General features: G+C 41.0%; 2 protein-coding genes across 3 annotated transcripts; one reads left to right on the top strand and one right to left on the bottom strand.

Annotated features, from left to right (window-relative positions):
• Positions 1–802: 802 nt before the first annotated feature.
• LOC137983281 (ankyrin repeat domain-containing protein 39-like) lies at positions 803–6,140 on the top strand. Of its 2 annotated transcripts, none has more exons than XM_068830483.1 (4): positions 803–923; positions 2,122–2,368; positions 3,912–4,118; positions 5,988–6,140. In XM_068830483.1, the coding sequence occupies exons 2-4, from the start codon at positions 2,168–2,170 to the stop codon at positions 6,138–6,140; spliced, it is 561 nt and encodes a 186-aa protein (XP_068686584.1). In that variant the 5' UTR covers positions 803–923; positions 2,122–2,167. The 2 variants fall into 2 exon arrangements, with proteins under 2 accessions (XP_068686584.1, XP_068686583.1); XM_068830482.1 differs by having other exon boundaries at positions 2,122–2,398.
• A 510-nt stretch (positions 6,141–6,650) lies between these two features.
• LOC137983282 (transmembrane protein 254-like) lies at positions 6,651–10,288 on the bottom strand. Its single transcript, XM_068830484.1, has 4 exons — positions 10,111–10,288; positions 8,179–8,282; positions 8,013–8,072; positions 6,651–7,231 (listed from the first exon to the last, which is right to left on the bottom strand). The coding sequence occupies exons 1-4, from the start codon at positions 10,243–10,245 to the stop codon at positions 7,102–7,104; spliced, it is 429 nt and encodes a 142-aa protein (XP_068686585.1). The 5' UTR covers positions 10,246–10,288; the 3' UTR covers positions 6,651–7,101.
• Positions 10,289–11,519: the final 1,231 nt, after the last annotated feature.

The raw sequence follows: 11,519 nt of genomic DNA, 5'->3' as shown, positions 1-11,519 counted from the left end.
AGATCATGCATAAGAAGTTTTTCAATGCGCTTATTGCATAGAGATGTAGAGTTTGACTTAAGTGGTAAGACGACAGGTGATCTGCAAATAGAAATCTCGTTATTCTCTCATTTACATTAAACCGTTTCTTTGACACGAGCTAGATTACAGCGAAATGAAAGCACAACTTTCTCGCGAATTTTCTATGATAAAAACTTGTTCAGAAAATCCAGACTCTACGATAACAGCACACACCAGGCCTACTCCTGAGTACCTGGCTAGAAATCGTTTCCTCTGATTCGATGAGGGCCAGTCTCGTGTTTCTTAAGTTGCCTCGCTCATGCCCAAAAAGAATTCTGGGTAATTCTGCCATTCCATCACAAGGCAAGACTCCCGATTCTCATTTCATAGTTTTTTTCATAAGTGTCGGGCCACCCAGACCTACCAGCAAAATAACGCATCGATTGAAGGTTTTAGCTTTCAAAACTTGCCCAGATTGTGTCAGTAGGTCCTGAAATTCGTCCACAGAAAGGCCAGAGAGACAACTTCACTCGTGAACCGCCATGTTTACAACAGAGCATTTTAGGCGTCCCAGTTTGCATGAAACCATCTCTCGCCTTTGTTTTTTTTCAAAGGTTTGCCTTTTCCCACATTCGGGCTTAATGATGCCAGCCTGGGGGCCTCTGTGGACGTAGATGGCCCAAAGGCAAGCTGAAACGGGGCATCTGTCACGTGACGTTCATACCTGAGCCTACGTTAACCCAAAACAGCAGATGTTTTGATTACTATTTTATATACGTTATGTATGAGGACATATGTTGTACTTCTGACACGAAACCTTACACGGCGCATCCAAGTTCTGCAGACCGTTTATCGCCGAAAAAGTAAAAAAAAAAACCAAAACAAACAAACAAACAAGCACTTACGACTTAAAAGGTTGAGAAGTAAGTGATACAAAGTGTGGGGAGTAATAATCATGACCGCCTGTGTATGCCGCAACATCGCATCGTTATGAAATTATGACAAATTCTGGAACATCACCTTCATGTTTATCACACTAATGAAAAAAGCCAAAAACTTGGAATGTTGTTGGAGACAAATTTAGAAATCTCCTCTCCATTTCCTAGGTCTGTGCGGTGCATCGTTTCTGAGTTATTTCTCGAATCATTTCCCGCAATTTTGCAGAGTTCTGTATTTAGCCGCCGTGTTGGTGGAACCTCCGTTGTGCACCAAGTGTTAACACTTGTTTCTGTGAAGGATGGGAGCAACTGCAGAATACCCCGCCACAGCTAACCACTATTGTTTCCCCTATGCGGCATCTTTTGAAGAACGAGACTTAATACAATAGAGCTTATTCTTAGCTTATTCAATGAAATGCAAAGAAGTGGCGGGGTATTCTGGGTCCGGTTCCTGAAAGGTGTAATAACTCTATTCTTGGTTTTCACATGACGTCACGACCGCCATGTTGGTGCCCCTAAACAAAGAAAAGGTGACCATGTTGGTGCCCTGACCAAATCCTCCGGGAATTTAACTCTATCATTGTGCAAGCGCTTCCTTTTGTTTTCGTTGAAAAACATGGCTGTTGATCACGTGAGTGAAAACCAACAATTCCAGGGATAAATGTGCCTTATTCCGGCATATTTATCCCTGGAATAGAGTTATTACATCTTTGAGGAACCGGCCTCTGAAGTTTAGCCGAAGGATGCATGCCATCTTGTCTGTAAGTGTTAGATGTTGAATAAGGCATTGGTTTGTGGAGTAGAGCTGTTGTTGGCTTTGTTAGGATTTAAGGTAGATGAAGGTATATGAGGGTTAATGAATAATATTATGATTGAAGGTAGATGAAGGTATATGAGGGTTAATGAATATTATTAAAGGTAAATGACCAGGAGTGAATGTATATTAATACAGATGATGATGAATTTTTATAAATGGAGGTAAAGAGATATAGATGAAGGTAAATGTATATGGATGACTGAATTGTGAGAAACTGAATAATTTGCGTGTCTTACGTAGTTGGGGACCCTTGGTGGGTATATGCATGAGGTATTTCCCCAAACTACAATGGACTAGCTATTTGTTTAACACTTTACATGACGTAAAATAGAATTGGCAGGAAATTAATTATTTTTCACGTTCCAGAGCGCAGTGGTGGAGAAGTCTGCCATGTTCCTTAAATGACTGTTGGATGGCCGACCAATCCTGTGAACATGAGGAAGCCTGTGGTTGTGCATCAAAACCTTTACCATGTGCACAGTCTTTCACAGAAATGGACTTTGAGAGAGGAATCTGGCAAGCTGCATTAGATGGTAATATCAAACGAGTCAGATCACTTTTGGACAAGGGAGGGGACCCTGATGCAAGAGATGGCTCAGGATACACTGCACTGGTAAAGGATATTTTCAGAAAAAGTGAGCAAGTATGGCTGACCTACACATGCATGTGCATGTAACATTATCCCACCCCCCACCCTCTCAACATTTTAAAACCTACTCATGGGGTTGTACTAATAGTACCACCCCATGAATAGGGAAAATCATTTAAACAATTGTAGGCCAAGTCCTTTATCATTCTATTTAAGATTCAAATTTGTGCTTTTTTAATTGCAGCAGGTCTGATCTAAAACACAGGTCACAGGCCAGTTTACATGTCACTGTCAGTGCTACAAATAAATAAACATGGTGATAATAGACCATATTCGTATTCCCAGTAGTGGACTGGAACTAGCTTGCAATGGAGGCTAATGCGGGGGAATATATTATAAAGTATTTGCATTTGAAAAGATTTCCCCGAATTAGCCTCCATTGCAAGCTAGTTCCAGTCCAATACTGAGAATACGAATATGGTCTATTAATTGGTGAGTCAAGCTTGCAGGTAATGCTTGTAGCATATCACTGGCTGTTCACCATCATCAGCATCATGATACCTTTATCTAAATAGACCGTATGGCGTATGCATAAATGGCGGCTGAGTAATATTATTATTCTTTTGTCTTTATGCTAATCATCCTCACCAGCCTCATTAGCAGGAATAAAATTCAAAAGAATTTTGCTCCAAAGTGAGGCTAGTGAGGATGATTAGCATGAAGACAAAAGATCAATTTCTTGGCGGCCATTTATGAATACAGTCTATGTACCCTCAGGTTTAGAGTAGCTTGATGTGGCTAGTATATCCGATCATTTAACCGCCCAACCATGATATTCCACAGAGGACAGACCACAACACCAGGAACTCCGTGCCCTACTCTTTGTGAATAGTACTAGTGTGTGGATTCTTTTAGGGTTATGAACATCAAAGGGTTTCTGAGATGGGACCTACGGTCTACTTCATTCTTATCAGAGAAGACTTGAGAGTTGAACTCACAACTTCTTGCATGGCAGACAACCTCTTGCATGGCAGCCTAATGCTCAACCCACCAGGAAGAGGGGGGGGGGGGGGGGGGGGCGACACCCATATAAAAAGGACAGGTGTGCTCGTCGTACGTTTTAGGGGTTAAAAAAGCGGTTTTGGTACCTCTTCGGGAACCTTTTAGGGTACTGAGCCAAAAAATTATGACAGGAGACATTTGATAATTAACTATTTTTTAATGTTGTCTAATTAAAACTCATAATTTGTTACCTCCGGGACTCAACCAAGTGAGCCACTGGTGTGCGGTAGAAGCTGTTGTCACAACAAACCTCTTAACTTGCTTAGGCTAACTAAGTTTTGATCGATCTAGTCCTAAGCTAGGGTAAGTAACAGAGTTAAGGATTATGTCTGTAATGCTACAGCTGACGGTGATGTGACCTTTGAAAACAGTTACTGTAGTGAATTGCGTGACGACACCTTCCAGACTAAAGTTTGTTCCAGTAAAACCATTTTCCCCTTGAGTGCCATGTATCCTGGTTCTTCGTTAATGAACCTTAATTGATTTATTTTCCTTAACACCACAGCATTATGCCAGTCGCAGCGGTCATGCCAACATCTGCCTGTTACTCCTTGAAAGAGGTGCAGACGTAAATGCTCAAACCAGATCAGGCAAGGCCACTTCTCTGCATAGAGCTGCATATTCTGGACACAGTGAAGTGATGAAAATTCTCATCAAACATGGTGCTGATGCAAGAATTTGTGACAGCGATGGACAAACGGCATTGCACAAGGTGCAACTGAAAAATAAAACTTGTGAATAATTCTTAATCTGTATCACATCACTCCAGTCCTCAAGTGTCCTAGAGTTCATGTGTGTGATTATGTTAACCAGGGTTCTCATTAGTCTCAGAATTTTTGACAGCTGACTTGCTGTGATATTTTCAGCTGTGACATTGCAACTGATTGACAAACTTATCTACTAGTTGATGGGGACACTTTTAAACCCTTAACATGTACAAGTGAAACCCATGACAGGTGTTACGGGTTATTAGTAAACCCTGTAAAAGAAAGTAATGTCATTCCGATGGAATCAGAGTTTTCAAGTCATGGAAACAAGGTTTGGTTTGATTATCAGTTATTTCAAGCCTTTTATTCCTACTATGAAAAAAGATTTCCTTCATGAATATTTATATTTCATTGTAGCATGGGTTTTTATTTTTAAAACGCAATCCAAAAAGCCAAGCTCAAGTTTTATCGGGTCTAAAATGCACTCAGGTACACTTTCTTTGTGTACACAATTTTGATAAAAAACTACTGCTCATTTAATTTGAATTTGAGTGAGGACAATGTGAGAGCCGTGCAAGTCATGCAAGCCATGGCCGTGAATCATGCAAGTCACACTACAGTTATTGAAAGCTAACTGTTTTAAAATGGGTGCTTAGACTTTAAGGCCGGGACACACTAGGCGATAAGTCGCTGCAACACGTCGCGGGGACAAGTCGCCGCAACAAATCGCCTTGTGTGACACGGTTAATTTCATGAAAATCATTGTCGCTGCGGCAGAATATTGTCGCTGCGATCAGTCGCACAAATTCAAACCATTTTGAATTCGTGCGACTTATCGCAGCGACAAAATTAGCGAAAGCAGCGTTGTCGCATCGTGTGTACACTTCCGGCAACAAGCCGCTGCGACAAAATATAAATGAACCAATGAGAGAGCGTCATATGGTCAGCCATATTGAATTAGAAAACTAGTTCACATTCCCCCTCATACGAGATCACTGCGTGTGCACCGAACAGGCGTCGTGTCGCAGCGACTTGTTTTGCAAGTAGTACACATGGAGGAACTTGTCGCAGAGACATGTCGCTGCGACTTGTCGCCTAGTGTGTCCCGGCCTTTACTGTTTATCAGCGCTATTTAAAATGGGTGCCTTTGACTTGAATGCCAGACTCGCATGGCGCACATGATTCACTGAGTTGCAGATTGCCCAGCCCCTTTGAACATTGTACTATTTAGTGGTGTATTTTGAAATGTTTTGTTTCCTCACTCTTCACCTTTTGGACACCGGTCAAATAATACATGTCCAACATTGTATCCTTTTCACCAAGTCAATGCTGAAACCGCAAGGTTGGTTGTTGAGTTGTAAAGAGCCCATATAAACCCTGCCAATAATACCAAAAATATTAACCCCTAGTGGAAGAGGGGAGGGAAATTTGTTAATAAATTTATAATAGTAATCATGCAAACAGGGAATTGAGGACAGACATTTTTGGCTGGACATCTCAACTTATGCAAATCCCTGAAGAAAAGTGTATGGATGCGATGCCATATTTACATGGCAGAAAAGCTGACAGGCCTTATACACTTCTCAAAAACAGATGACAGCTTCACCTATTGACTCCTGGGGGTTCCCCATTGACGAAGAAAATTGTCTGGTGTTAGACAGAGTAAAATAATAAGTATGGCTGGTTGAGGCCGGTTTAGGGGTAATTGGATTAATAGTGAAGTGGTTCTTCCACCAGTGAATTTTGACACAGACGTGTTGCTTCAGCGTGTACTGTTCATAGCAATATTCATCATGAACAGTACAGCTGTGTTAGAGTGATGTGACGAGTTGTTAAATCATTATTTTGCTTCTTCTGGTAAAACGTTTTTCTAGGCAGCTGAAAAGATGCAAAAAGATGTTGTGAGAATTTTGTTGGACTTGGATTCCGGTCTCAGGGAAGTGAAAGATAGACATGGAAGAATTCCAGCTGATGTTGCACCCTCAAGCCTCAAGGAATTGCAAAGCATGCTACAAATCGATGAATAGTCTTTCATTACTAATCACAAAAAGTTCCATCCATATTTGCACTTTATGATACATTATGCAACAGACAAACTACAGATTCCACCCAGTCAGCAATCATCTCTTAACTTACTACATATTTTCAAGACGTCTTAACTCGCCAAAAGTTGTGCAGTACGGAAAGCAGTGCAAATATCACATTACAATCATTTTTATTGTTAAGACAATAGGCCTTTTGCAGCTAGTAATCACATGGTACAAAAACCACAATACTGGAGAACAAATTGTGCACTGGGACATCTAAAACAGAGAAAATTTAGGGTAAATTAAATTGCTTTGTTTTAGATGTCCCAGTGCAAAATTTGTACTGGTCATGTGATCGCCAGCTTCAAATGGCCCATAGCTTAAGCAACCCTCTCCCTGTACATCAAGGAAATAAATAAATAATTTTATATTGAAATTTGAAATCCATGGCTATTTCAACAACAGATGATCTAAAGTCACTAGTTGCTACAAGTGTGCTCAAGGAAGGTCTTCCCGTATATAATATGGGCTTTACTTCAAAAACTAACATGAACGAAATACTATTGATAAATAGGATCAATTTCAAGAGTTTTTACATGTATGACTCAAGCTCAGGTACTGTATCTCCCTTTCAAGCAACGGTGAAAGTAATATTTCTGCAAATCAAGGTAGGCACATCGATGAAAGCTCTTGCCCTCTACTAAATATTATTCTTTGTCCCCAGGTTTGATTCCCAAATTCTGCATCACATAAGCTAGGTTGTTAATTCTCTCTATTCCTTCAGTCTCTGCAATCATTTAACTTGTCATGTGTCAAATTAGTGCTTCGTTACTGAATGAATATAACACTCGCATTGTTGGTAACACTAAAAAATTTCAAAGATATAAAAATAATAATATAGGAAGGAAGAATTAAGTTGTGTCCTCAATTCTTGATTTTCATGTGCAAGGCATCCAGATTGTTATTCACTCTTGGCTTTGGCATCTTCTCTCTCCTTTCTATATCTAAGAAGCAAGCCAAGTGACGGAAATCCAACCACAACTGTTTGTACCAGCCACTTGAAACTTGTCGCACGAGAAAAATTCATCCGCCTGCAGGATAAACATGAACTGTTCTCAGTTTGGACAATTTTGAATTACATGAGTTGTAGATCATCACAGTTGAGCAACAAGTTAAAGTACCCATCACCTCAACACACTTTCCACTTAATTGATTCTTCGTGGTCGTCCAAAAATACATGGTGTTGTTTTTTAGAACCTTTTGATTGAAATTTCCCTCTTTTGTTGGCTTTTAAACATGGGAAAAGTGGTCATACTTTGATCCATGGCTGAGCAATGAAGGGGAATGTGTGGATACCAGGTCGACGTCACAAATTAATTTGCATTGGCAATCGCTGTTTTCAAAAGAACTTTGTCAATGCAAAGCAGGCTGTGATGCCAACCTGGTATTGAACCCATTCGCCGTCTTGCTCGGTTATGGATCAATGTAGGACCACTTTTCTGCCAATAAAAGATTGAAATTATAATTTGGACATTTGGAGTTTTTGATTAACTCACCAGGCTCCCTAGCTCGCCCCCCTATGTACCATAGGTTAATCAGTTGACAAGTAAAATCTTCTGGCATTAGACAGAGTATTTAATCTGTTAACTGTCTCACTCCCAGAAGTCAATGGGTTAAAAAGATCCCAGGTATCAAATGGAACAGTTTTTGGAGGACCAATTTCATCTCTTGGAAATATCAGCAAAATTGCAATTTTACATAAAAAGAGAAGACAATGTTGAGAAAGAAATGGCCGAATTTTTTTTAAGTTGGCAAGATGGAAATTACTGAGCCCTTTGCTTCTGGAACCAAACATGCTTAACTTTTTCTCACCTGCAAATCCTGTAGGCAAAGCCACCCTCCAAAACATGGACCATAACTAGAAATCTGAAACTAAAAAAAAATACCAGTGACATTATCCTATTAAAGATGTTAACAGCATTATTTTGGAAAGTTTGAAAAAGACCTTGGTATTAAATAATCTCAAGCCTTTACTCACCCAAGTCTCAGCGTCTTCATGTGATTAGCCATCAAGTATAACACAAATTTTCCAAATGATCCCATAGCATGCAATGGTACAGCATCACTGTCATAGCAGATCAGCTGCAGTAAAAGTTATGGATCAGTTATTAAAAAATGCCAGTATTCAAGAAAGAGAAATACTTAAAGTGCTACTATGACCAAAAAATCAATTTTCATTTTTCTGCAGATTTCAATATTAAAACTATGCTAAACAGTAAGTGACCCAGGTTTTAATTCTTGAGCAATCTCTTAAGGTGGGCAGACACAGGGGGTCATGTTGCCGTGACAAAAAACTTGTGAAGTGCACACTGAGGCGACAATTGTACATGTAGCAGGGATGTGTAGTAGCAGAGACAAAATCACAACAGTCATGTGCACACACCCGAAAATGTTGCAGGTACATGTTTCAGGGTTATGTTGCAGTGACATGCCCCCTCGTGTGAACTGATGCTTTTCTAATTGTGCAACACCAATTTGAGGATGATTTTGTCCCCGCGCCGTGTCCCATGAAGTCGCTGTAACATAACCCTGAAACATGTACATGCAACATTTTCATGTGTGTGCAAATGTTGTGATTTTGTCTCTGCTACATGTCCCCACTACATGACTAATGCATGTCGCCTCAGCGTGTACTACACACGGTCCTTTTTGTCCCTGCTACATGTCCCTGCAACATGACCACTCATGTCTGCCCACCTTTAGACACACCTGAAAAAGTCAGGTACAACACTGTAGCTCTAATTTGCCTCAAACCCATTGCCTCTGCGATGTCAATGCAATGCTCCACCAACCCAGCTATGAAGCCACTCACTCAACCCAGATATGACGCCGAGTCTGGGAATCGAACCCGGGCCACATTGGTGGGAGGCGAGTGCTCTCACCACGGCGCCATCGGCCCTGGCACCATCCCTGTTGAACTTGTGTGTTTTTGTGAAAGGACTTGATGAATGAAATAAATGAATAAACTATTTCCGAAGTGCAGGTTATAGACGAAAGGGGGCAGTGATCCTCACTCTTCTCAGCATGGTTTAAGCAACTGTCTGTTATAGACACTTGAAAAATTCAGGTAGCTTTAATGGCATTCCAACCCATGACTTTTGCAACTGAACTATGAAGCCACTCAGTTGGGAGCGGGTCAATATTTGTTGGTCTCATTTGTTGCTGCGAAAGGACTTGATAAATGAAAGACAAGTGAAGCTATGATCCTCGCAGTTATGAACGCAATTTTTGCAATTGCTTAGAGAGGACTGAAAAATTCAGGCTTCAACAGGGTTTGAACCTGTGACCTCGTGATACCGGTGCGACGCTCTAACCAACTGAGCTATGAAGCCACTGACGTTGGGAGCTGGTCATTTCTGGGTTCCAATGTTCCCGTGAGAAATTAATCAACGATGAAATGATATATGAAATGGATCATATATGAACTGCGGATCATAACTGCGAGGATCATAGCTTCACTTGATTTCATATCTGCAGTTCATATATGATCCATTTCATATATCATTTCATTGTTAAATGAAAGAAACTCGCTTAAATTGTTGAGATAAGTGCGGGAATCACCTCTCCCTTTCGTGCACAGTCCGTACTTCAAATACATATATTTATTTCATCTGAAATTATCGTTCTATGATGGGATACTTGAACGGGCATGTACATTGAGGATCATTGAAACAACTAACCCCCCTAATTGGCCCAGACTGCAGAATACCCGATACCTCTTATTTGCATATGGATAGTGTGTATTGTTATAAGCCTAGTTCTTCGGAGAATGCCGGTGCAAGAATGTAATAATGGCTTGGTATTCTACAATCGCTCCAATTCCCAGTCGAAGTCACGATGTTAGGTGGTTGATCACGCGACAAACCAGTGTTTGTGGAACGGAATGACTACAAAGAAAAATATATCTTACCCAGAAAAATACAATCGCGCCAACTATAAAAATAGAAAGCAATACCGGAGGCATTCGGTAAAAATCGCCATCGAGGAGCTTTGCATCGTCTTCAACATAGTCTCTTTTGCGCACAGTGGGACCCGGGGGCGCCATCTTGAGATAACACCTGAGGAAACAGCTAGAGCTTCGTAGGTACTGGGCCTCCTCGGTTGTTGTTATATAACTGGATTAGAGCTACATTATTGGATAATGCAGTTCTAGTGTTTTGATTGGCTTAGCCATCATGTGGTATAGTAATTAGCGAATTTGTTTGGTTTTGCATTACTTCACTCAGTGATCGGCTCAAAGTTCTCTTGCCATTTTTTCAACCAATCAGAAGTGAAACCAAAACCAATCGTGGCTCGTGCGAGCACATTTTCCCGAGCGGCGAATTTAATGCTGGGGGTAACCCTGCGATGGACTGGCATCCCATCCAGGGGGGAGTAGAAATACTCCTAGTCGCTTCATGCTACAGAAACCGGAGATAAGCGCCTGCCTGATGGGCCTTTCTAGGCTCGTACGCAGACTTTACTTTACTTTACTTGCAATGTTACCGCCTGAGGTCGCTCGCAGGACTGCTGTTGCTTTGATGGTGGGTTGAGATCATGAGAGTTAATTAAATCTTCGTCAATTGATTGTGATGTGGAATTGTGACCGTGGGGACATTTTATCCAGGAATATTTGACTCAAATTGGTGGCACCTGAGAATTTAGTCTCCATCCTTGGGATATTATTATAGGCGTTGACAACTACGAAATTGAAAAATGACTTAAATCGTGTCGGATTTGGAACATGATAGCTATACAGGAAAGAAGCTATCCACAATGACAATAAAGGTAGGCTTTTTAATTGAGATTTTTTTCATATAATTATCTTCTTAAGCTTTTAATCGGGATTCCCATACAAATCCTTATATTTTTGTCGGCCATGCTCACACTGAGCTTGGGGCGCCTGTGTGTTGGGCGACAACTCGATCGTGAGGCGTCCGCCATTTTTTTTTCTTTTTGTTTTATCCCCGTAAGTCCCTTCACGCGTACCCTGCAAGCAGTTGGTTTCTCCAAAGCTTCCCGAGAGAGAAACCACTGCGAGCAACCGACAGATTTTCCATCGAGCATGTGCGAAGTACGTCATTCCCCACGTGATGCATTTGACATCACTTCCTCTGAATCACTACACAGCAGGCTCGCCCAAACACAGCAGTTACGTATACAAAAATTTGGTTTTATCCAACGGAGTTGATAATATAAATTGGCCACCGTACAGAGATTCTAAAAGCTGACGTACGCGCGTTTCGAGCGTTTGCCCTTCGTCAGAGCGAATCTATAAATAATTTTTTGACGTTTCGAGCGTTAGTCCTTCGTCAGAGCGAATCGAGAAATTATGGGTTA

This window comes from Montipora foliosa, chromosome 13 (assembly GCF_036669935.1).
Source record: "Montipora foliosa isolate CH-2021 chromosome 13, ASM3666993v2, whole genome shotgun sequence".
Taxonomy (NCBI): domain Eukaryota; kingdom Metazoa; phylum Cnidaria; class Anthozoa; order Scleractinia; family Acroporidae; genus Montipora; species Montipora foliosa.
The sequence above is the reverse complement of the archived record's forward strand: the minus strand, read 5'-3'. Positions and strand labels throughout refer to the sequence as shown.

Coding starts and splice junctions, on each gene's coding strand:
- LOC137983282 (XM_068830484.1), bottom strand. CDS start 10,245: ATGGCGCCCCCGGGTCCCACTGTGCGCAAAAGAGACTATGTTGAAGAC. Junction 8,073..8,178: donor ATGAAGACGCTGAGACTTGG/GTGAGTAAAGGC, acceptor ATTTTTTTTTAG/TTTCAGATTTCTAGTTATGG. Junction 7,232..8,012: donor TTTGCCTACAGGATTTGCAG/GTGAGAAAAAGT, acceptor TTTATCCTGCAG/GCGGATGAATTTTTCTCGTG.
- LOC137983281 (XM_068830482.1), top strand. CDS start 2,168: ATGGCCGACCAATCCTGTGAACATGAGGAAGCCTGTGGTTGTGCATCA. Junction 2,399..3,911: donor TTTTCAGAAAAAGTGAGCAA/GTATGGCTGACC, acceptor TTAACACCACAG/CATTATGCCAGTCGCAGCGG. Junction 4,119..5,987: donor GACAAACGGCATTGCACAAG/GTGCAACTGAAA, acceptor ACGTTTTTCTAG/GCAGCTGAAAAGATGCAAAA.